This window comes from Suncus etruscus, chromosome 8, assembly GCF_024139225.1.
Source record: "Suncus etruscus isolate mSunEtr1 chromosome 8, mSunEtr1.pri.cur, whole genome shotgun sequence".
In the NCBI taxonomy this organism is placed as follows: Eukaryota; Metazoa; Chordata; class Mammalia; order Eulipotyphla; family Soricidae; genus Suncus; species Suncus etruscus.
The window spans coordinates 96,884,772-96,910,590 of record NC_064855.1 but is presented as its reverse complement, the minus strand read 5'-3'; the positions used below and the strand labels follow the sequence as shown (position 1 = coordinate 96,910,590).

The following is a 25,819-nucleotide window of genomic DNA, read 5'->3' as shown; positions in this document are numbered from 1 at the left end:
TTTATTGGCCATTAAAAATAAAACTCAAGGCTCCATAAATTCTGGATTTCATACTGCTTGTGGAAGAAGCATCACTTGGCCCTCTTTAAGCTACTATGGGAACAGAGACACAGGAAATGACATGGTGAATTTTAGTCTGGGCTACAGTTCTAGCTATGAATAACAAAGTTTCATCTGACTCAGTGGTCCCATCCACTGTGCACCCATCCACTCCAGACTGTTCACAATTCTTGACAGACCAAGGAAATAAATTAGTGTACAGCTAGCCAATAAAATTCCAATAGCAATGTAAAAATTTTTAAGTAAAAACAAAAAGTTACTGAGTTAAGGTTGTAGCTCAGTGGCAGAGCACAGTCCCTGCACGTGTAAAGCCTTGGATTCAAGTACTAGCAATGCAAAAAAGGAGAGAAAAACGTTATTCTTATCACAATCTACAAAGTGTATGAAGTCAGAATTTCTTGTATAGTACAATACTTGTATGTACAACAGCAACATATTAAAATGATACAGCATAAACTTCTCTGCAAGTTTACATTAGTGTCCAGGAGAGGCTTATTAACTGTGCTAGGGAGCTTCCCTCGCATAAGCAATCATGAATTCAAGTCCAGAACAGTCACATACACTGAGGTGAACAGGACAGCCCACAGTCTACAATACCACCAAGAAGCTGGACGATGGATCAGTAATTTAGGGAGTACCAAAGTAAGCATTAGGTTGTGAGCTTAATCCCAATACCTGATTGCCCCAAGGCTCCAGAGAAGGGATATATAAACATGGTTCCCCAAACACTGCCAGGAGTGATCCCTGCACAGAGAACTCAGAGTAAGCCCTAAGCCCTTCGGAAAATGGCACAAAATACCTCTTCACAGAAACTTAGGTAAAAATATATACAAATTATGCTATCAAGATTGGTGGTGTAGGCTTAGTGGCAGAGCACTAGCCTTGTATCTGAGACTATGGATTTTATTCCCATCACTGCATGGTCCCCCAAGCACTGCCAGGAGTGACTCTGAAGCACAAAGCCAGAAGTCCTTGAGCATAGCCTGGTGTAACCCATCCCAGCCTCCCTCCCCCCAAAAAACCTTTTCTCATTGAGTAGCTCCCCAAAAGTCAACAACATAGCAACATAACATATAAGAGTGTGCTTTCCAATACTCAGGACACCAGCATGTACATAAACATGCCTCAGTTTCTGGAGCACAGCATCCAGCAAAGAGAGCCAAACGAGACAGGGTACGTTACTTATATAATTACAAGACGGTGAAGTACCATGCCTAATGAAAGGGTATATTAGAAATGCTGTGAGGTTAGGGGTTATAGTTTTAAATATGGAGGTCAGACAGGCCTCACTGAGGATATTGAGCAGAGACTTAAAAAAGAGTTAAGACAGCATGCAGATACCTCAGATGGAAGTGTTTCAGGCAGAATAAGAAGCCAGTGCCAAGGTCTTGGATTAGGCTCATACCTGGTGTTTTAGAAAAATAAAATGGCAAAAAAGGCTACCATGGCTGGACCACAGTGAAGGAGAGAGAAAAGAGGAAGAAATGTCATCAATCTCCAGTGAAACTTTGGATTTTACTGAGCAACTTCAGAGTTTTCAATCCGATGAAAGATATGACCTATGCACATACACATTATCTCTATGTTACATATACATGGTCTCATTTGGGTATTGATGTCTCAAATTAGTATTAGTACACTCAAGAGGAGCTCCCTAGCACCCTGCAAAAGAGCATATAATTAGTAAAGTCAGAGCAGGCGTTGGGTTCAGGATGCTGATGTTCTTCCCATCAAATTTTGGTAGTTTCACCTGGGTTCAATTACTCTCCTGGATGAAAAAAAGACATATTATATTGCTCATAAGGGGATTTTTAAAAAGTCTTAAACTCCACAATCATATATTCCAAGTAATGTAATCGGCCAATGATAAAATATGTGCTAAAAAACATGTGTGCAAATAAAATTTTTTCATAACCTCAGATTAATTTAGGGAAGAATTTTTTAGGGTGTGGGGGAACATAGCTGACAATGCTCAGGAGTTATTCTTAACTCTGTACTCCAGAATTACTCCTAGCAGACTTGAAGGACAGGAATCAAACCCGGGCCAGCTGTGTGCAAAGCTATACAATTGTTCTGACCCCCCCAAAAAAGAATCATTTTGGCAGAGTATAAGTCCCCACCAAAAACTATTGTCAGAATACAAAAATATTTCCACTACTTTTAAATACCAGTACTGAAATTTTCTCATAGAACATCATTGTTAAAAATCTAAACATATTACATTAAAACCAGAAAAATATACACACATAAAAAATACTGTCTGCAGGGGGAAAATGATTAAATTATGATTTACAATTATTCTATGGACTTCAACTCAACCATTAAAAAACCAGAAAAATATTAATTAAAATATTTCAAAAGACAATAGAGAAACAGATGCATTTTAAAAGATGCACTTGAAAGTACTACCTTTCAAAAGGTATTTAATAACTTTAATTTCTAAATCCCTTATACATATGAAAAACATTGATTTATAAAGTCTTCAGTTGGTAAAACAATGAAATATTTTAAAATTAAGATCTGAAAGAAATGTTTTCTTCCTCATTCACACTGGTAAACTGTAAAGTCAGCTTACTTAACTATCTTTTTATTAAACAACAACCATGCCAGAGAGTAGCTAAGTGCTAAAACTGTACTCATAAAATCCCTGTCCTGAAGTTGTTCACCATTTATCAAGTGTTAGATTTGTGTCTAAAAAGAAGTTAAACAATTCAAAACAATTATCAAAAAGTAATTAATCCTATCCACTATTTGAAATAAAAAGGGAGACTAATTTAAGATCTTGTCATGTTTAAATTTATCAAGGGAGTTGTCTAAAAAACAGAATTTATATGCATATATAGTTCATTTATATACACTGCATTAATCTTACCATATATACATCCAATCTATAGATTTATTCCTACATTATACGGAAGTAGATTAAAGAAATAAGTTTTAAGCTCATCAGGTAAATTCATTTACAACTGCATATGATCAAATGTTTGTTTAGTGGCTTTACTTAGTTGGGAAGTTTGCGTTCCATTTCGTTTGAGGCCACATCCCTCAGTGCTCAGGGCTTACTCCTGGCTCTGCACTCAAGAACCACTCCTGGTGGGGCTTGGGTAACCATATGTGCTGTTAAGGGATTGAATCTGGGTCAGACATGTACAAGGTAAATGCTCTACCTACTGCATTATCTCTTTGATCTCTCCAGTCGTTTTTTTTTTTTTAAACTGAGTCAAGTTTAGAGCACTCAAAATGTGCAAAAAGAGGATAATTGGGACCAGAGCAGTAGCGCAAGCGGTAAGACATCTGCCTTGCCCACACTAACCTAGGACAGACCGTAGTTCGATCCCCCAGTGTCCCATATGGTCCCCCAAGCTAGGAGCGATTTCTGAGCATATAGCCAGGAGTAACCCCTGAGCATCACGAGATGTGGCCCAAAAACCAAAAACCAAAAACCAAAAAAAAAAAAAAAAAAAAAGAGGATAGCTAAAAAATGCTGAATTAAAAAACACTGAATATTTTTTAAAGATTTTTACAAGGTAAGTACATCTCATATATAATCTACCTGTTTTATATGAAATTGTCCAATCTTCATTAAGACAGTAGTAATAATAATAATAATAATAATAAAATTAAATGAAAAGAGAAAAATTCTCTTTGCAGTCATGTGCCCATTCGAGATAGGAATCACACTTGCTTTCTAAAGTAATGTGCTAGAAATGACAGTGAAGGGTCAGAATAATACACTTCATGATTTCCCTCGAAAGGGAAGGTCGGGGCCAGAGAGATAGCACAGCAGTGTTTGCCTTTCAAGCAGCCGACCAAGGGCCTAAGGTAGTTGGTTCGAATCCCAGTGTCCCATATGCCCCTCCCCCCCACCCTCCCCTATCCTGTGCCTGCCAGGTGCTATATCTGAGCAGAGAGCCAGAGTAACCCCTGAGCACCGCTGGGTGTGGCCCAAAAACAAAAATACAAAAAAAGGGAAGGTCCACCTTTATGCTTTGCTCGAAGCATGGACAGCAAAATTCTATGCTTCCTACTTTCTCCATCAAGAATATTTTAAAATGGGTTGCAGCTGAGGCAAAAAAGGTTCAAGGTTCATAACCCCCACCAGGACCCTTGCCATTCCAAGGTCTCCCAAAGAGACAAATTATGGAAAAAGAAGTTACTCTCCCCCTGTTTCAATGAGAGGACATAAACACTCTTGTACACAGCTGCACATTCATAATTCATTTTACACTGCATGCACTAAACAATCTACATAATTCTTTTCATAGTATCAGAACTTCAAAGTTCCAAACCTTAAGGCCAGTAATGTGCAAAAGTGGCAGAGCATATGCTTTTTTAAGTGGGAGGCTCTGGATTTGATCCTTAGCATAACATGATGCCCAATACTAAGGACCAAAACCACCTGTCCCTAGCAGTATACCCCACAATACTAAAACTACTACACATGGAAAATTCATGTTGACTAGTCTTATTTACTTTTTTTAATATTCACTTTTTTTTCAAGTCACCTCTCACAATTTCTAACAGGAATTCAAGCTATATCTAAACACCCCTTTTATTAAAAAACTAGCTGAATTAACTAAGATTACATATCTTGCACTTTAAAGCAAAAATGTAGCAGTGCATCAGTGACTAAAATGAATATTTAAGAAATGGTAAATGATAAGAAGATTTAGGATGTCCACAAGTTAAGATGGAACAGATGGGAGATTCAAATAAGGAAAATGCAAAGTGATAGGTCAAGGAATAGCCTAGTTAATGCATCTAACTAAAAGAGTAATAATTTCACCACAAAAAGAAAACATAATCAGGGCCGGAGAGATAGCATGGAGGTATAGCATTTGCCTTGCATGCAGAGAGATGGTGGTTCAAATCCCGGCATCCCATATGGTCCCCTGAGCCTGCCAGAAGCAATTTCTGAGTGTAGAGCCAGGAGTAGCCTCTGACCGCTGCCAGATGTGACCCAAATACCAAAAACAAAACAAAACAAAAACCAAAAAATAAAAGTCTATCAGCTCAAAAAACTAAAATCACAGGCCTGGGATTTGATAGAAACTGACTGAGTTCAATGTCTACATTACATGACCACCACCCCATACCCTCATCAAAATTACTGGGGTGGTCCCAATAGTGAATGCAGCCTGCACAGCAAGGCCAAGTATTGCAGGACTTAGCACTGGGGCTCCCTTGAAGCACTTTTTGGGAAATCCCAAACAAATAAATAATACCCAGAGATTTTACTGCTATCACACAGCAGTAAAAAAAATAACAACAACAAAAAGACAAGAAAAAAATGTAAGTGAACAAATATACAAAGAACCATTTTTTCTATTATTAATTATACAAACCAACTCATAAAATACTACTCAAGGGGAAATATTCTTACTCTTTGAGATGTTTCTGCTGCTGCTGCTGCGATTGCAGCTGCTTTGGCCTTCTCAGCTTCATCGTATGTAGGAAGAGAGGTAGCAACACTGTATGGAGGTGGCACAGGATAAAACTCACTGTAAACTTCTGCATCTGAAGAAACAGGATTAAAAAAGAACAATCACTAATCAATTCTTTCGTATAATTTTACAGCTTCCAAATCTAACTGAATGATGTATGACAGGCCACTGAAAACTTACTCGAGTTCAAATTTGCAAGATATACAAGTTACTACTATAAACATATATAGTTTTTATTATCATAAAGAGAAAGGGGTGATAAATATGATCTAAGTGCTGGCAGAAAAAAAAACAGCATGAAGAATGAGACTAGGAAGTACGTACAAGAAAAGGTAAATATTCAACATTTTCAAATATTCAACAATATTCTCTGCAGAGAATAGTAATGAAGCCATGAGGTTAGGGCCTACGGAATGGTTTGCATGTGGCAGCTGTGGGATATGAATGCAGCTGCCGGGACTTCAGCAGGGCAGGGTCTCAGCCCACCCCCCCCTCCACTCCTGAGGGTGTCCCAGTTTTTAGCAAGAGGGCCAGTGTGCCCATGAAACTTTAGCAGTCTGGTGTACATCTCTTTTGAGAGTAGTGGTGAATCTACACTACTAGAACTTTAACCCTTATTTGTTAATTTTACTTATTTTCCTCCTATCCTTTAAAGGGCAGTGGTTCTCAACCACAAGATTTAAGGTATGTAAAGCTTCAGGCCCAGAGCTTCTTCTGAGATCTTATGTAACCGCAGGCAAATCACTTAAGGACTATGAAGTTCCATTTTCTCATCCACAAAAGTGATCCAGCAAAGCTATTATGGAATGTAGATGAGTACTCAAGGACTATTAAATGGGAAACATTATACAATAGTTACCTATTATTAATGTTGTTCTGACCTATTAAACCAGACATAAAATGACTTACAGAAGAACATAATGTCCACAGAAAACTGGCACTGCTCATGCTTAAACTACAATAACATTGATTAATAAATTAAAGAAAAATATCCATTTTTCTTATTAAGTAGAGGTCAAAATTCTAGAATTCTGTCTTCTTATGCTCAATTACAGCCATGAAGTTTTAGCTAAAGTAGTTAAAAAAATTTTTTTAAAGAAAGAAAAGAAAAAAAGACCCAGCATCACAATTTCAGAAATACTTAAACTCAGGTAAGAAAAAGTACAGCAAGTAAAGTACGTGGGTTTGATCCCCAACACTTTATATGGTCCTCCATGATCCACCAGGAGTTAAGTCCTAAGCACTGCCAGTTCTGACACCAAAAAAGGGGGAGGGGAGGGAAAGAGGGAGGAAGGAAGAAAGGGAAAAAGGAAGGAGCATAGACAGGTGTGGCCCCAAATACATGAACAAAAAAGAAAGAAAGAAAAAGAGAAGCGAATATAAGGCAGGAGATGTGAAAGATGGAAGAGGAAAAAAAAAAGAGGGGAAGAAAGAGAAGAGAGAAGTTGTGACCATTCACATGTATATGAATTAAGTTATATATACCCTTTATCTGTTTACAAATACTACATTCCCACTCACATGCCTTATCAATATTTATATATTTATATATAAATATTTATTTATATATACACATTTATTTATGTATACACATTTATATATTTATATATAAATATTTATTTATATATACACATATAAATGAATGTGAGCAGTGTACTTATAAATGCAAGTGTATATGCATTTACAATGCTATAACTTTTTCTAAGAGGTTTATGATTAGAAATAGAATCTAATAATCAGAAGAAAGCTTAAAATTATTTTTAATATATAAAATGAGAAAAGTAGTGTTTCACAAACTATCCTTAAGGAAAAGGTATTTAAAAAACAAAAACAGACATTAACAGACTTAATTTCATAAAACTGCACTGGTAAAAACACAAAACAAAAACAAACAAAACAAAGCAATTAATCAAGATTACTGGTTGCTTCAAACTGGAAACAATACCTGAAGTTGTCGGTACTTCCACAGTAATACTACTGTAAGGTGGAGGAGAAGACTCAGTTTCAGGTCCTAGAACTGAAGGGCCAGGCTGCACGGTCTGCGGTGGTGGGTTTGAAGTTGAAGGCTGCTCTTCAGGAGATGATTCTGCGTTATCTTCCTCATTATGAAGCTAAGAGAAAAGAAAAATATGTGGTTCTGTGATCATTATTAACTCTTTAAGTGTATTTTGGGGGTTGGAAAAAAAATTCAAGGTTAGAATGCATGCCTTGCACGCTTTAGTCTCATACTTCAAGCCCTAAAACTACAGGATTCGCCAAGCACCACTGGGACTGACTAACATTGCAATGCTCGTCCTAGCACATAACCCTTAGGCCCAACAGCTGGTGTGAGTCTCGAAAGAGCAGCTCCTGAACTCCTAAGTATAGCTGGGAAGGCCCCAACAGAATATTAATTCTTTGAGGTAACATCAGTTAATAAGACTGTAAATTCTTACAGGCTTTAGGAACAGAATGTCTACCCCTTGTTGATAATGAGATCATGAAGCATTTTGAAAGATCTTTTCCATTAAAAGGTTTGTTTTTTAACTTAGCCTGCTGATGCCAGCACATGCCACCAGTTGCCCTTGAATGTGGTTTAACTAGCACAAACTTCGGTAGGGGCAACATCAATGTCTTTAAAAAAAAAAAAAAAAAAAAGTAAAATACCTTTATAAAGATGAAAAAAAAAATACCTTTATAAAGATGAACAAGTTTTTGAAAGACCTAAGTCATTCAAAGGTTTAAATGTTTTAAGGTTTCTTAATACTAAACACTAAGCTCAAATCATTAAAAGGATTACAAGATGAAATTTACAAAGCATAACAAATTGACAAGGGGTCTCTTGTGTTCCTGTCTATTGTGTTCCCTTGCTATCCTATCCCATACCAGAATCTAGTCCCTGCAGTTCTGCTACCAAGGGGGTTAGGATCTCTGCTTCACCCTCATGCCCTTATTATTTTTCTTAAATCCTGGACTATACTCTGTCATGTGTAGGGCTTACTTACCCCACTCTGAGCTCAGAGAGCATTACTGACAAGATTCAAAAACCCTTTGTGATGCAGGGGCTGGAACCCAAGTCTGCAAATCAAGCACCCTACCTGCTGAACTACCTCTTTGCCCCTCAGCTTCACCAACCTAGTCAGGTTCCCCAGCACCACCGGCAGCATGACTAAGTAAGCCTAATTAGTGACTCCCTTCCAGCAACTCTGAGACTCTCTGCCTGCCTGCTGTCCAGACTCACCTGAACTCGACGCTCAGTCACCACAGATTCTTGTAACCCCAAGTCTTTCATCACCACTGATCTCACTGAGCACAGGACCCCAACCTATCTACAACTACAAAGAAGACACTGCTGGTGAGACTGAAGAGCTGTCCAACAGAGAATGACTAGGGTGTTGGATAACTGAGCATGCCTGGAGCCTTGAGTTGGTCTTATGCCAAAGTGCTTCGGGGGTAAGATCTCTCTGTTGTTTTAGGCCAAAGGTATTTATTTCCAATGTCTTCCATATTTTGCTGTGCCTATGCAAATGACAATTGCCACACACACTTTTTTTTAGTGTATTTCCCATCTCTGGAGAAAAAAAAAGGGGAGCATACTAATCCTTCAAATATTGCATTAATGACTTTATTGGTGATACAATAATTTTCAAAATATATCTGCTAATGAATGCTCTCTCCTTTTTCCATTGTTTTAATTCTCTATTCTTTTTTTTTTTTTTTTTTTTTTTTGGTTTTTGGGTCACACCTGGCAGCGCTCAGGGGTTACTCTTGGCTCTACGCTCAGAAATCGCTCCTGGCAGGCTTGGGGAACCATATGGGATGCCGGGATTCGAACCACAGTTCTATCTCCATGCTACCTCTCTCTGGCCCCTTTCTTTTTTGTGTGTGTGTGTGTGCGTGTGTGTGGTTTTTGGGTCACACCCGGCAGTGCTCAGGGGTTATTCCTGGCTCCAGGCTCAGAAATTGCTCCTGGCAGGCACGGGGGACCATATGGGGCGCCGGGATTCGAACCGATGACTTCCTGCATGAAAAGCAAATGCCTTACCTCCACTATCTCTCCGGCCCCTGGCCCCTCTCTTTCTAAACAAATGTATTATGATCCTTTATGTCAATAATATGATACATTTTCTTTAAAGAAATAATTTAAAAAAGAGAGCTAGAGAAGACACTGTCTGAAAAACTCCTAAGAGAGCTATGCTAGTACAGGTCAAGTACAATTTTAGTGACTCATTAGGAATCAACAATATACAAGTAGTCAAACTAATTCAAATTGAACCAAAGTATCAATATTATTAAAAAGTGACTCAAAGAAGGTATTCATTGGTCCCTAAATATATTTGAGAAGAGGCCTTACCAAAATACTTTATGACATTTTTCTGCACTATTGTTAAATTGTGCCATATATATAGGGTGACGCACTTGGTCACAGTGCACCAAGCAACACACTTGGGTGCAAGCTCATAAATTTGGCTGTGATGTGAGGAATTACCTAGGCAATGCTGAGAATCAAACTCTCTGTGTAGATAGTACTGAGGATCAACTTACTGCTACCCAACTATACAAGGCAAGCACTCACCACTGATGCACATTCCTAGGTCCTCAAGACACTTTACTAACTTTAGTTTGTCTTGCAGGGGTCCTCAAACTTTTTAAACAGGGGGCCAGTTCTCTGTCCTTCAGACTGTTGGAGGGCCAGATTATAGTAAAAACAAAAATTATGAACAAATTTCTATGCACACTGCATATATCTTATTTAGAAGTGAAGAAACAAAATGGGAATAAATACAATATGTGGCCCACGAGCCGTAGTTTGAGGACCATTGTTTAGGGCATTGCTAATTTTGCCATCATTCAACTTTCATATCTGTACATTCATAAATCTAAGTGGTATAATACACTGTAGAAAGAACAGCATGCAAATTCTTGCTTCACATTTTAAGACATTTGATAAAGTTATCCTTTCAGTGTTTACATATTTTTGTGTACTAGTTCTGAATGCAACCAAAATCCTCACAAAACTTTAAGATGTATGGGAAAGCATTTGCATAAAGCCTAACCAAAAAAAAAAGGCATTTAATAATTATTAGGCCCCACTCTCAATTTTTTTATTTATTATACTTTATTTTATGGAACTTAAAAAAAATCATATGGTCCTCTCTTAGTCAGGCCAATAAGTAGTTTACTCACTTTCCTATAATATATAAAGATACAGAAAAATATGAGGTAAATTTACAACACTGATATATGCAAGCACCTAAGTAAGTAAACATACTACCCAAACTCTTGTGAGTAAATGTATTATTATAACTTTCACAAACACTGGCACAAATGCACATAAAATAATGAAGTTAACGAAACAAAATTTTCCACAATACTAAGGTTTATATAATAAAATCCATTCAAGCCAAAGTCAATAACAATATAATCAAGAGACCTAAACTTTAACAATTTAAACTTAAATGAGCCTGTTAAACTGGCAGGCCAGGGGGCAAAAGGTGGTGGTATAGGATGCAATCTGGGTTCATTGACTAAAGGAAGTCTACATTGGTGGTGGGAATGGCTCTGACTCACTGTATATCTGAAATTCAACTATGAAGGACTTTCAGATCACAATGGTTTCAATATAAATAAATAAATATAAATAAATAAATAAATAAATAAATTTTCAATAATAGGAGCTGGAGAGATAGCATGGAGGTAGGACATTTGCCTTGCATGCAGAAGGGCAGTGGTTCAAATCCCAGTATCCCATATGGTCCCCCGAGCCTGCCAGGAGCAATTTCTGAGTGTAGAGCCAGGAGTAACCCCTGAGCGCTGCTGGGTGTGACCCAAAAACAAAAAAGTTTTTTCAATAGTAATAATAAAATCCATTCAAAATCAAATTCGAAGATCAAATAATAACAGAATGAACTGTGAGTGAGCTTTACAATTATAGCACTTGTCTAAGCAGGCACTAGATGAGCACCTTTCTGACTAGCAACACTATTTTCATGTCACAAGTTATCACCATATTTCCAGTAAAGTACTCAAAAAATCTGATTTAGTCATCTTTGATCATAATTTTAAGAATAAAACTGGTAGATAAGCAGGACAAAAGTAAAAGTACTTGGCATATCAATTAAGCAATTAAGCAACAATGAAAGAGTCAAACGAAGGCAACACAATTCTGTATTTCTAGATGTGTTGCAAATGGAAATATAATACAGTGTTCTAAGAAAAACTTCCTATATATAAAAAAATGGCTCCCATCTAGTAGGTCACAAGAAACTGCTACTCACAATACCAACTTAGTTTTTTACATTTTATATATATTATCTATACTTGTTATATAGATTACACAACTTGTAATCTATACAAATTATCCACAAAAATTAAAAAAAGAATAACTACTGACAATTTTACATATAATCTCAAAAATAAAGCCTTGGGGAACCAGCACGATATAACACAGTGGATTGGGTGTTTGCCTTGCACAGGATTGACCCAGGTTTGATACTTGGCATCCAATATGGTCCCCTGAGCCCACCAGGAGTGATTCCTGAGTGCAGAGCCAAAAGAGTAAATCCTGAGCACCATTGGGTGTGCTTAAAAACAAAACAAAAAAACAAAAACAAAAAAACAAAACAAAATAAAACAAAAACAAAAAATAAATATAAATAGAGGTGGCCAGAGAGATAGCACAGTGGAAGGGCATTTGCCTTGCAAGCGCCTACCCAGGACCAATGGTGGCTCGAATCCCAGCATCCCATATGGTCCCCCATGCCTGCCCCAGGTGCGATTTCTGAGCAGAGAGCCAGGATGTGGCCCAAAAACAAAAATAAATTAATTTAAAAAAACTTGAAATTTGTAATAAAAAAAATTCAGCTGCTCTGCCAACCCTCCACTCATACTTCTACAGACTTAAAATACACAGTGATCACTAGCTTTGTGTCAACAATAAAACTCAGTAGCTAGGTAAACAATATCTACCCATTAAACATATAACTTCCTATTTAATTGAAATAAAATTTCAGTGCAGTAATATTTTTTCAATAAAAGCGAACAATGTAGTTTTGATCTAGCTGCAAGCTCTTTTAAATGAAGCTACCTCTATAAATTTAGGGATTTTGTAGCTTGGAAGGATTTGTTTGGGAACAACACCCACAAAACAGGATCAATCCCATTGTCACTGAAGTTGCTGAGGTCCATTTCAGGTGACCTAATCCAGGGCTCCCACATGCAAACGATGTACTCCAGCCCTTTGAGCCATCTCCTAGGTCCCTGATTGTTTTTTATTGTTTGGGTTTTGTTTTGGAGACGGTGCTCATGAAACCCCAAGAATTTTTGGACAGTGGAGAACCAGTGGTTCATGCAAGCGCCAGAGGATGCCATGCTGCTCAAGCCCTGTAAAGTAGGGAATTAATTGGGTCATACTGGTGTTCAGCTATACACAGTAATGCTAAAATGATCATGTGGTACCACAATTTAACCAGGGTCTGTCACATACAACGGATGTACCTTAACCCAGGACTCTCTCCAATCCACCTGCTTTTTTTAAAATAAATGTACTTAAGGGCTCAAATCAAAGTAGTCACTTAGGGAAATTCTTCCTAAATCATCTGCCCATTATTATGCTCTTCACATAACAAAGTACATGTGGGAAAAAATTACATAAACACAGTAATGAATTTAATTCTTTGTCCTATCCATCTGTTAGTTCAAAAATCATCCCAGTTTATTCATATTTGAGTCTTCTGAAAAACCTGAGTAATTTACACATATAAGTAATAAAATATATCTTTAATATAGTAACCAGCCACAATTTGTTTTATCCTAAAGGAAAATAGAATGAGCATATTTTAATTATCTACAAGTAATCTTTATTGATGCTTTTACAAATTGCTCTTAGTGATAAGAAGACAGAAAGAGGTGGATCAGAGGTGACAAAGAGACAATGGTGGAAGATCCTGGACATTCAGGTAGTAGTAGGATGCAGTAAAAAGAAACAAAACGGGGCCAGAGTGATAGCACAAAGATAGGGTGTTTGCCTTGCCAAGTCACCTTTGATTTCCGGCATCTCATATGGTTACCCCAGCTTACTAGGAATGAGCCCCGAGGACTGCAAAAACAAAAAACAAAGGCCGGAGAGATAGCATGGAGGTAAGGTGTTTGCTTTGCATGCAGAAGGTCGATGGTTCAAATCCCGGCATCCCATATGGTCCCGAGCCTGCCAGGAGCAATTTCTGAGTATAGAGCCAGTAACCCTTGAGCACTGCCGGGTGTGACCCAAAAACAAACAAAAAAACAAACAAACAAAAACAGAACAAAACAAAGAACTATAGAAGGCTAATCGTTTTTTCTTTACCATAGAGCTCTTGGGCTCTGTTTTAATTCACTAAAATTATGATGTATATAAAAACTGGTAAGAAACTGGAGTAGGGGCCCAAGGATGTGATTCAGCTGGAAAAGCATCTGCCCTATATGTGTTCTAGGTTTGTTGTCCTACACCATGAAACAAAACAATAAGAAGTTGGGAGTAATTTTCAATGTCAGATACTGAGGTTAAGTAAATCCCTGCGATGAAGGATGAAGCAAGTTATGAATACTTCATTCATCTATTTTTTGCCATTTCCGGGTTGGTTGGTTGGTTGGTTGGTTGGTTGGTTGGTTTGTTGGTTGGTTGGTCGGTCGGTCGGTCGGTCGGTCGGTCGGTCGGTCGGTCGGTCGGTCGGTCGGTCGGTCGGTGGGTCGGTCAGTCCTCCCTCCCTCCCTTCCCTTTTCTTTCTTTCCTTTCTTCCCTCCCTCCCTCATCACCTTTCTCCCTCTTGTTGGGCCACATCCAGTGACACTCAGGGGTTACTCCTGGCTCTGCACTCAGAAATCATTCCTGGCAGGCTTGGGAGACCATCTGTGGTGCTGGGGATTTGAACCCAGGTTAGCCACGTGCAAGGCAAACGCCCTACCCAATGTGCTATCACTCAGCCCTGGTTTTGTTTCTTATATTTACTGCACCCTACTACTACTCAAATGCCCAGGAGCCTCCACCATTGTCTCTGTGTCACCTCTAATCTACCTCATTATTGCACTATAGTTCCTTAAGGGTTTGTCGCCTTTTTATTACAGTCAAACAAAACCTATTTCATATACTTAATCTTAAATAGTATAAGTAATTATTTCATACTTCTAGCACTATTACTATTTAAAACACAAAGATTGTACACATCAGGTGTTACATAAGTTCTTTCCTCTTATTGGTAAGATTTGAGAGCTTAGACTGCTTCTTTGCATTTATACTGCTAGATTTTATTTTTAAATATCAGAGATATAGTACAGTGAATAAGGCACATGCCTTCCACATGACTGACCCAAGTTGGCTCCCCAATACCTCATATGATCCCCAAGCCACCACTACGTGTAATTCCTAAGCTTGCAGCCAGAAGGAAGCCCTGAGAACCCCAGAAAACGTGAGGTTTTTTTTTTTTGGTTTTTTGTTTTTTTTTTTTTTTTTTTGGTTTTTGGGCCACACCCGTTTGATGCTCAGGGGTCGCTCTTGGCTTGGGGGGACCATATGGGATGCCGGGGGATCGAACCATGGTCTGTCCTATGCTAGCGCTTGCAAGGCAGACACCTTACCTCTAGCGCCACCTTCCCAGCCCCTAAAAGTGAGGTTTTTGTTTTGGTTTGGTTTTGGTTTTCAGGCAACACCCATCGCATTCAGCACTCAGCAGTTACTCCTGACTTTGTGTTCACAAATCACTCCTGGAAGGCTCGAAGTACCATATGGGATGCTGGGGATTGAACCTGGGTCGGCCTTGTGCAAGGCAAAAGCTCTACCCGCTATGCTATCGCTCTGGACCCCCAAAGTGTCATGTTTTTAATAAAGAAATTAATATAAAAACACATGTTATGGGGCCAGAGAGATAGCATGGAGGTAAGGCATTTGTCTTTCATGCAGGAGGTCAACGGTTTGAATCCCGATGTCCCATATGGTCCCCTGTGCCTGCCAGGAGCAATTTCTGAACCTGGGGCCAGGAATAACCCCTGAGCACTGGCGGGTGTGACCCAAAAACCACAAAAAAAAAAAAAAAAAAAAAAAAAAAAAAAAAAAAACACCACATATTAGCCTAATTTCAACTTTTAAATTTACACTCAATAGTGGGCACTAGTGAAGAGACTGATGCTAGTGCATGACACACCTCAATGTCAATCACCAATACCTTTGTAACTTTGTTTTGGTTTTTTTTTTTTTTTTGAGCTTTCTAAGGTGTTTTTCTTTTTCCTTTTTTTACCTTTGTAGCATCGTAATTCATGATTATTCAATAAAGACTGAATTTTAAAAAGAAGCTATATTCAAATAAAGCTATTCATCACAATGTTTATAATAAACTAAGTACTCAAAATAATGTTCATCCAAAAAATTATACACTGAACCAGTAGATATTTCAAAATAATATTTAATGAAATAAAGAAATTTTCATGGGCTAATGTTAAAACAGCAAATATGTAATGTGTGCGTGTCATATTATTTCAATGTTATATAAGCATATATGGATGTATTTGGTTTGGGGGCCACACCTGGCACGCGTCAGTACTTCCCATGTGGTCCCCTAAGCACCAGCAAGAGTGATTCCTAAGTGCAGAGCCAGGAGTAATGCCCTGATCACTGCTGAGTGAGACCCCAAAGCAAAATAAAGCAAGAGTAAATAAATAGGCAAACGAGACAAAATAGCAACAACTTTACATAACATGATTTTTCTGTACTGTTAATAAGAGTTTCAGGCATACAAAGTTCCTACTTTACCCCCAACCAAATGCCAACATTCCACCACCAATTCAAAATGACTATTAACATACACTTGAAACTGCAATTTGGATTTGTTTGTCTGGGGGTATTATTTGGGGAACCGCACCTGGTGATGCTCAGGGGTTACTCCTATAGATGGTAGGGGGATCATATGGGATGCCAATGATCATCAAATCCAGGTCAGTTGTGTACAAGAGAAGTGCCCTACCCCCTGTACCTCTAGCCCTGCAAGTTGAATTTTTTTTTAGTTTCCACTTTTTATTTTCCTGGCGTTTGCTAAATTTTCTAGAAGACATCAAAAGAGAAAAATTTATTTGTTCTTAATTAAGATACAATATATGTTGAAGAGATTTCCTTCTATGCTAAAATAAATTTCATAATGAGACTAAAAGAAAAATCAGTCCAGATCCATTTTATAATCTTTTACGTTCTATTCCTTAAACTTTTGTAGTCATCATCACCTCCACAAAAATAAAGTTGAGTATATGAAGCCAGATAAGTTAATATTTGAATTTTCCATCAGTTAACAACACTAATACACAAAAAAATCTACATGTGCCCATTTTAATATGATGAATTTCCATTGAAAACCATTTTAAAGGTCAAAATTATTCAAAAGGCTTTTTCTATTTTCTCTTACCCATATACTAAAAAACCTTTGTGAAGCTCTTTTGCAGAAACTAGTTGTGAATCATGTTATACTTGGTCTACATAATTGAAAGTCATCTTATTTTTTATGTTGATACCTATTCCTTCAAATTCTAAGGATGGAACACTGACATTGTAAACAACACGCCCTACTGCTGAAACTATTATATTCAACATCACGGTTTATAAAGATCTCTTTTCCCAAACTTTCCATAAATAACTTAGAAAATGCTCAATAAGCTCAAAGTGCTGCCACACAGTACCTTATTAAGATTTTCAATTTCCCTCCATCACAGCCCTACACATTGAAGTAATACTGTATAAATATAAGTGGTAGGTCCTCATTTCAATCTGTTTACGAACTAGATACTTTTTCATAATGTTATATACAGAAAAAGTATAAAATTATAGGGACATATTAAAAAAAACAGGAGCAGATAAGAGGTTCCCAACAAGTCAAATTCCTAATGTCAATGATGTGAGATTCAAAGTAAGTGATGGCATTATCAGATTCTAACCAATACATTAAAAATTCATAATTCATACATAATTCATACTGATATAGACAAAGGAAAATTCTTAAGGAGTCTAAATAATAAATACAGGAAAATTAACAGAGTTACAAAATCACCATGAAGGGTCCAGAGAGATAATACAACAGAAGAGTGTTTGCTTTGCACACAGCCAACCCAGGTATGATCCCTGCTACCCCATATGGTACCAAATATCACCAGGAGTAATTCCTGAAAGCAGAGCCAGGAGTAATTCCTGAGCATTGTTGGGTGTGGCACAAAAACAACAGGGGCCAGAATAATAGTGGGGGGAGAAGGGACAGAGGGGCAAGAGCATCATTGCCTTGCTTTCAGCAGACCTAAATTTGATCCCATATATATATAATCCCCCTAGCACTGACAATACAGAATACTTGAGTATAAAGCCAGTAATAATCTCTGAGTATTGCTGGGTGGGGCCTAAAAACAACATAACAACAACAATCACCCTGACAATTATAGTTGTAATTCTTTTTTGCTTTGGGTTTTTGTTTTGCTGGATTATGGGGGTTTTTTGGGGGGGAATGGGGGAGTACCTGGTAGTGCTCAGAACTTACTCCTGGCTCTGTACTCAAGGATCACTCATAGTGGAGCTATATGGTACCAGGGATCAAATTCAGATGGGCAAGCCCCCTACCCACTGTACAATGGTTACTAGCCCACAGTTATAATTCTTTCAAGCAATAATAACCAATATGATCTAAAGTCAATATGTGAAATTTTTAATGACAACTGTAGGGCATACTCTATGTAGGACATAACTGACATAATTATTTCCAAACCATGTACCCAAAAAACCAAAAAGACCAACAGAGAACTGTTTTGGAGTAAGAGAGAAAGAGAGAGGAAGGAAGGAAGGAAGGAAGGAAGGAAGGAAGGAAGGAAGGAAGGAAGGAAGGAAGGAAGGAAGGAAGGAAGGAAGGAAGGAAGGAAGGAAGGAAGGAAGGAAGGAAGGAAGGAAGGAAGGAAGGAAGGAAGGAAGGAAGAAAAAGAAAGAAAGAAAGAAAGAAAGAAAGAAAGAAAGAAAGAAAGAAAGAAAGAAAGAAAGAAAGAAAGAAAGAAAGAAAGAAAGAAAGAAAGAAAGAAAGAAAGAAAGAAAGAAAGAAAGAAAGAAAGAAAGAAAGAAAGAAAGAAAGAAAGAAAGAAAGAAAAAAAACTAAACACAAAATCCTATGCAATTAAATGTTTTCTTTTAAAAGCAGAGTAATTGGGAAAGTGGCAGTTATATCGTTCATAAATTACAGCACTTTATCAACATTATTTTTTAAACTGCACCATAGTCTATGAAAGAAAGTCTTTGTTTTCAACAAATCACACTGAAATATTTAAATGTAAAAAGACTATGTATTATTTTAAAATTTCTAGGGCCCGGAGAGATAGCCCAGCGGCATTTGCCTTGCAAGCAGCCGATCCAGGACTAAAGGTGGTTGGTTCGAATCCCGGTGTCCCATATGGTCCCCCGTGCCTGCCAGGAGCTATTTCTGAGCAGACAGCCAGGAGTAACCCCTGAGCATCACCGGGTGTGGCCCAAAAACAAAAACAAACAAACAAACAAAAATTTCTGGGTAAAATAGTCCATACATAGATGGAAAACTGGTATGTGGAGAAAACCGTAAAACCAGTATGATGTTTCAACATTTGAGGAAAAAAAATTTAATTTATACATTAATTTTTCATACTGTTCTCTCTACTTGTCTATATATTATACTTGTCAAATTATTTTAATATAAACAGAAAAATATAATTGGTATTATGTAATAATTAACTTAAATTCTACAATCTAGCAATTTTCATTCTTGTTAAAAATGTGTATGTTCATTAACTTCTCTGTATCTTTAGCCACTTAAAAAAATCCAAGAATGATAACCACCCTTTTGCCCATTCCATCCACCTAAGGACAAGACAAGAACAAATTTTGGTTGGTTTTGTTTTGGGACCACACCCAAAAATGTGCAGGAGTTACCCTGGCTCTGCACTCAGGAATTTCTTGTGGCAGTCTGAACCCTCCACGTTATTTTTTATAAAGGTCTAAGCAGCGGTCTCAAACTCGGCCCTCCATACAACATTTTGTGGCCCTAACCTAGAGAAATCTTTTTTTGTTTTGTTTTGGGTTAGTTATTTGGGTCACACCCCTCAATGTTCAAGGCTTACCACTAACTTTGCACTCAAGGATCACCCCAACTTTGCCTCCTGGAGCCCCCAGGTAAATTGAGTTTGAGACCCCTGGTCTAAATCAATGCCTAATGAGTAAGACCTTCTCTACCATCACTATTCCTCTCTTATCTGAAATAGTAATGATAAACCAACTGAACAACTTAGCTATAAAAATGCAATCTATATATCCAGAGTTGACTGGCCCCCAATACCTCAGTTCTCTATTTTTCCCTCTAATCATCTCAGAACAATTTGCATTTATACATTTTAGCTGCTGTTCACAACCTCCTAGCCTTTACCTTTCTAACTCCCTTTCTGCCATTGATCTACTCTTTTTGGACACTCCACATACCAGATTTTGTTTCAGTTCTATGTAGCCCAAATTCTAAAGTTCAAAAAAAGAAATGTGTATAACATCCTCAATTTCCTATAGTCTCTGTGTCTTCTGCTACACCTACCCCACTGAGTCGAATTTGGGACCACAAATCACCCAGTGCCAATACAGACCTTGTTTCTAGTTTCAGTTGGGCCACCAAAAATAGTTATCAACAGGCAAGGATTGTGGCTAAGCAATAAAGTACTTTTGACATAAGGGCAAGCATAGGACCAAGGAGAAGTACAGGGGTCCCAAAATGGACTGATTCCCTGACATAATACAGCCAGCCTCCCAAGCATTGCAGGATGTAACCCCTGAGGCTCTTGAGCACTGCCAGGATGTTCCTGCTGAGCAAAGGCCTTGCTATCAGTCAAAAGTAGCCCACTGGCCTCAAACAATTGAGCACAAGTTGGGAGATACCCCAAAAGTAAAATTAAAAGGAGAAGGAATAAAGGCATCACCAATGCTTCAGTTCCTCCACTCTCCTTTCTCCCCAATCATGAAACTCAGTGAAATCTTCTCTTCCTAATTCATAAGTTAAAAACTAGTTTTTAAGTAAAAACTTCAAGTTCTCTCCCCTGCATCTTTAAATTTAGCATTATGGCATCCATCCTAATTTATATTCCTTGCTTCTAAATGTCAGAAAGCTGTACGAAGAAAATCCTGCCTCCTGAAGGCTTTTTTTCTTTAAATACGTCTCTCCTTCCTGTTCTCAATTTCCCTCTCTACCCACATATATATTCTATTCATGCCATACTTTAAAAAGAAAAAACCTGCACTTCCAGCTAAAAATAATTTTTCCTGTGCTTTTTGAGCTATTTCCATCTCTCCTTCAGTAACAAACATCCTAGAGGTAAAAAAAAAAAAAAAAAAAAAAAAAAACTATTTATTATCGTTCTGTACATTTCTAATACTTATTTCCTCCCCATTCCATTAACATTTGGCTTTCACTCAAACAGCTCTCTCGCAAGAACCATGACCTTCTAATTGTTAAAATCAGGTTTTTTTTCCGTCTTCATCCTACAGAAAATCTTTAATCCATTCAACATTTTTGTTTGTTTGTTTTTCGTTTTGGGGCCACACCCAGTGGCTCTAGGGTTACTTACTCCTGACTTTGTGCTCTGAAGTACTCCTGCCAGGCGCAGGGGACCATAGAGATGCTGGGGGTGGAACTAGAGGTGGCGTGTGCAAGGCAAATGCCCTCCCTGCTGTGCTAGCACTCTGATCCTATAGTTCAGGGGTGGCAAACAAGTTCAACACAAAGAGCCAAAATTTTGAACTGTGAGAGTCAAAGAGTCACACCAGGCAGTGACCTGCCAAAACAGACAAACACTCACACAAAAGCATCTAATTTTAACAATAATATATTCAACACATCTTGTATTTTGCCATTTTGAGTGAGGGTCAAAATCCTGCAGTGATGGTGAGGGTGTGCTGCGCGTCCTCCACATTAAGAACTCATGGCAAGATGTGACCCAACATGTGCCACACGGGTCCTGGCCCGCCCCACCCCCTCCCCGCACTTGCTGGCCCATGCAGTTGTTCTGGAGGAATGGGATGACGCAGCCTGGGAGCGGGAGGGGCAATGCACTTGGAGATCTCTCCTCAGAGGTCCCTCCGCAGACGTAGCAGAAAAAAATCCAAACTTGGCAAAGAGCCACAGTATACAAAATAATGATAAGAGGCAAAGAGCCGCATTCATTTTGGCCGGGAGCCGCGTGTTCGCCGCCCCTGCTATAGTTGACTGTACATCTAATTTGTTTTTTCTTTGGCATCTAGAAACCACTCCCATGTTTCCCCTTCCTACCTTTGACTATGCATTGTTTCTTTTGCAGAGGGTCCTTTTATTCCTCCAACAACTTTAATCATTTATTTTGTGGTGTCAGAGATAAAAGCCAAAGCCCCATACATGTGAAGCAAATGTTCTACCTCTGAGCTACATTTTCCAGTCCTCTACGGAGCAAAATTTGAATGCAGAGCTATATACTATATTGGAAAATAAATTGAAGGAAACTAGATGTTTTATAATAGGTTTGATCTGCAACATAAGGCAACTAACCTAGAAATATTACTTTACTATAAGAAACACTCATTTAAAATTTGTATCACATATTGTCTTGTTTGATTTTTCATTCTCTGTGTTTTTGGTTTTGGGGTCACAGCCTGCGGTGCTCAGGGTTTGCTGCAGGTTCTGTGCTAAGGAGTCACTTCTGATTGCGCTCATGAGAACATAAGTGGTTCCAGGGATCAAACTCTGGTTTACCGCATGCAACACAGTGCTTTAAATCCTGTACTATCTATCAAAAAAAAAAAAAAATCCTGTACTGTCGTCTCTCTAGTCCCTAATTTCACATTCTCTTGAGTAATTTCAATATAAATAAACTAGGAAGGAAGATAATCTGATGCCAGAAAGTCCAGATTTAAGATACAGATCTACTACTTTCCAGTTGCAACAGAAGCACATAGGCATAAAGTTTTGATATTGTTTCACTGGAAAATCATATAGCTACCACCATCAAGGGCTAGACCTGACATACCAACTTTTTCCACAGAACAGTTCATTTTCTCTCAGCAAGTGGAGAGAAATTAAGAACTGAATTCTCAAATAAAACTAGATCTTTCGAGTTTCTTTTCCTTCTCCTTTACTTTCCAATAAACTTTTCTACATTCAAAAAAATAGATCTTTCATAATATCAATTACTAAGACAGGCTGTTGTGATGATTCATCCAGGAAACATAGCAAATGCCAAGCTGGCATAGCAGGCAACAGTTAAAAGGTTGATCCACTTAAGTATACCAAAGCAAATCCTCAAAAGTTGGTCAACAAATCTAAACACCTAATCTGAGTAATTTCATATCAGAAGAACTCTCCCCTTCGTAGTCTCTCTTCTCATAAAATTAGTAAAATCATGGACAAAGGATATGACTTAAATAGTAAAGCATATGCCCCGCCTGTCCAAGATCCTGGGTTCAGTTTTTGGTATCCCATACCCCAAGCACCTGATCCAACTTGTCCTGGAGGCACTTGTCCTGGAGGCACTTAAGCATGAATGGGAATGACCCCCACAATAAAAAAAAGTTAGTCATGTGTACCTATATGGTCATATTTCTTTACATCTGTATAAACATGTTATCCCATGTTATAGTAATCACTCTGATGACTTATTTCTAAAGAAACACATCTATACAAAAACAAGAACTCCAATATTTTCCCAAAATTTTACATGATTGACATTTCCTAGTAATAAAATGATATATGTGAATTCTATAACTGCATTAATTTGCATAGGAAGCTAAGATGTATAAAAACAAACTTGTTATAACATGCCTTTAAAAAGAACACACACTACTATCTGAAGAAAAGTAAAATGGGTAGTTCCCTATGGTAATCAAATTACAATTGTCAACAAACTTAAGCACACACAATAAAACACATATTAACAAAACAAACACATTACATCAAACAGTTCTGAAGATAATCTAATGGGAGATGGGGAAATAAGCCATATTCAGGGGCCACTTTGGTCCCAAGTGCAGGGATTGAACCCAGGAATCCTGCAAACAATGCATGCACTTGCCTGTTGAGCTCTCTAGCGCCAAATAATCTACATTTTTAGCATTACTTTCTGAGAGTTGAACACTGCTTTAAAAAAAAAACCAACAGGGGCCAGAATGGTGGTGCAAGTGGTAGGGCCTTTCATGCACTAATCGAGGATGGACTGTGGTTTGATCTCCAGGCTTCCCATATGGACCCCCATGACAGGAATGATTTCTGAGCGCATAGCCAGGAGTAACCCGAGTGTCACCAGGTATGACCCAAAAAGAAAAAGAAAGAGAGAGGGAGGGAGAGAGGGAGAGAGGGAGGGAGGGAGGGAGGGAGGGAGGAAGGAAGGAAGGAAGGAAGGAAGGAAGGAAGGAAGGAAGGAAGGAAGGAAGGAAGGAAGGAAGGAAGGAAGGAAGGAAGGAAGGAAGGAAGGAAGGAGGGAGGGAGGGAGGGAGGGAGGGAGGAAGGAAGGAAGGAAAGGAGGGAGGGAGGAAAGGAGGGAGGGAGGGAGGGAGGGAGGGAGGGAGGGAGGGAGGGAGGGAGGGAAGGAGGGAAGGAAGGGAGGGAGGGAAGGAGGGAAGGAAGGGAGGGAGGAAGGAAGGAAGGAAGGAAGGGAGGAAGGGAGGAAGGGAGGGAGGGAGGGAGGGAGGGAGGGAGGGAAGGAGGGAAGGAAGGGAGGAAGGAAGGAAGGAAGGAAGGGAGGAAGGGAGGAAGGGAGGAAGGAAGGAAGGAAGGAAGGAAGGAAGGAAGGAAGGAAGGAAGGAAGGAAGGAAGGAAGGAAGGAAGGAAGGAAGGAAGGAAGGAAGGAAGGAAGGAAGGAAGGAAGGAAGGAAGGAACCATCAGCATAAGTTAACAGTGATAAAGACTTAAAGGGGCCGGAGCAGTGGCACAGAGCAGTAAGGCATCTGCCTCACTGAGGCTAGCTTAGGACAGACAGTGGTTCCATCCCCCAGCATCCCATATGGTCTCCCAAGCCAGGAGCGATTTGAGTGCATAGCCAGGAGTAATCCTTGAAAGACCCCAGGTGTGGCCCAAAAACAAACAAATAAAGACCTAAAAACACTTTGTATAGTTACTCATATAGTGACTCTTAAATAAGTCACTAAAGAGCATGGAAAACACTATATAGGAATATATTAGGTACAGGTAATTAAACTAACAAAATACTGGCTCAAATAATTCTGAACCTATCCTCAACTTATCTACAATTAGATAAAAATAGGCAAAAGGGGCCAGAGCAGTGGCACAGTGGTAGGGCATTTGCCTTGCATGCGGCTGATTTAAGATGAACTGTGGTTCAATCTCCCGGCATCCCATATGGTACCCCAACCCAAGAGCGATTTCTGGGCACACAGCCTGGAATAACCCCTGAGAGTGTGGCCCCAAAACCAAAACAAACAAGGCAACAAACCAGTTAAGAAGGCATGGGAGGCATTCAAAATCTTAGATATGGAGGGGCTGAAGAGATAGCATGGAGGCAAGGCGTTTGCCTTGCATGCAGAAGGACAGTGGTTCGAATCCCGGCATCCCATAAGGTCCTCTGAGCCTGACAGGAGCAATTTCTGAGCATAGAGCCAGGAGTAACCCCTGAGCATTGCCAGGTGTGACCCAAAAACAAAAACAAAAATCTTAGATATGGGCCCACATCCCACCTGAGACATGTGATGTCTTCCTTTTACTTTATGGCACATACTCTTACCTTGGAGACTCGTAGTCATCTCAAACTGAGATGAGTGCCCTCAGGATTCTCCCCCTTGCAGAAGCCAATAAATAATCTCTTCCCAGACCCTTCACTCTCCCTCCCTCAGGTTTTTCTAAGTAAATTTCTCTTTAAAATATGATTTTACTCTACTTAGAAAAAGGGAGATGGACATTGGATCAAAGTTTCTAGATTCAAATCTAGACTCTGCAACAATTATTAACTCTATGACCTACCTGAATTACACTTTTATTTTCTCATAGCATTTTTGTTTCTTTTGGTTTGGGGCTACACTTGGCAATGCTCAGCGTTTACTTTTGAGCTCTGTACTCAGAGATCTCATCACATTTTTTAAGAGTTACAAAAATTTAATATCCAAATACTTGGAATACTATAAAGTATTCTTTATACTTTATACGACACTATAAAGACATAAGTATTAATCTTAGAAAACAGAAGCACATTACATATTTAATCAATTTCAGTCCTGACAACAAAACACCTTAAATATCACTCTTTTAAACATGTCAAAATTAACTTTCAACAGAACTGACATTTCCACTGCTGAGTAGTTTTGGTT

General features: G+C 38.6%; 1 protein-coding gene across 1 annotated transcript in view; it reads right to left on the bottom strand.

The window, feature by feature from the left end:
• Positions 1 to 25,819, bottom strand: part of NDFIP2 (Nedd4 family interacting protein 2) — a 102,556-nt gene that overhangs the window by 21,724 nt on the left and 55,013 nt on the right. Inside the window, exons 4-5 of the mRNA XM_049778510.1 lie at positions 7,450 to 7,615; positions 5,444 to 5,577 (exon numbers count right to left, since the gene is read on the bottom strand). Coding sequence (XP_049634467.1) covers positions 5,444 to 5,577; positions 7,450 to 7,615 — 300 coding nt within the window. The remainder of the gene's footprint in view (positions 1 to 5,443; positions 5,578 to 7,449; positions 7,616 to 25,819) is intronic.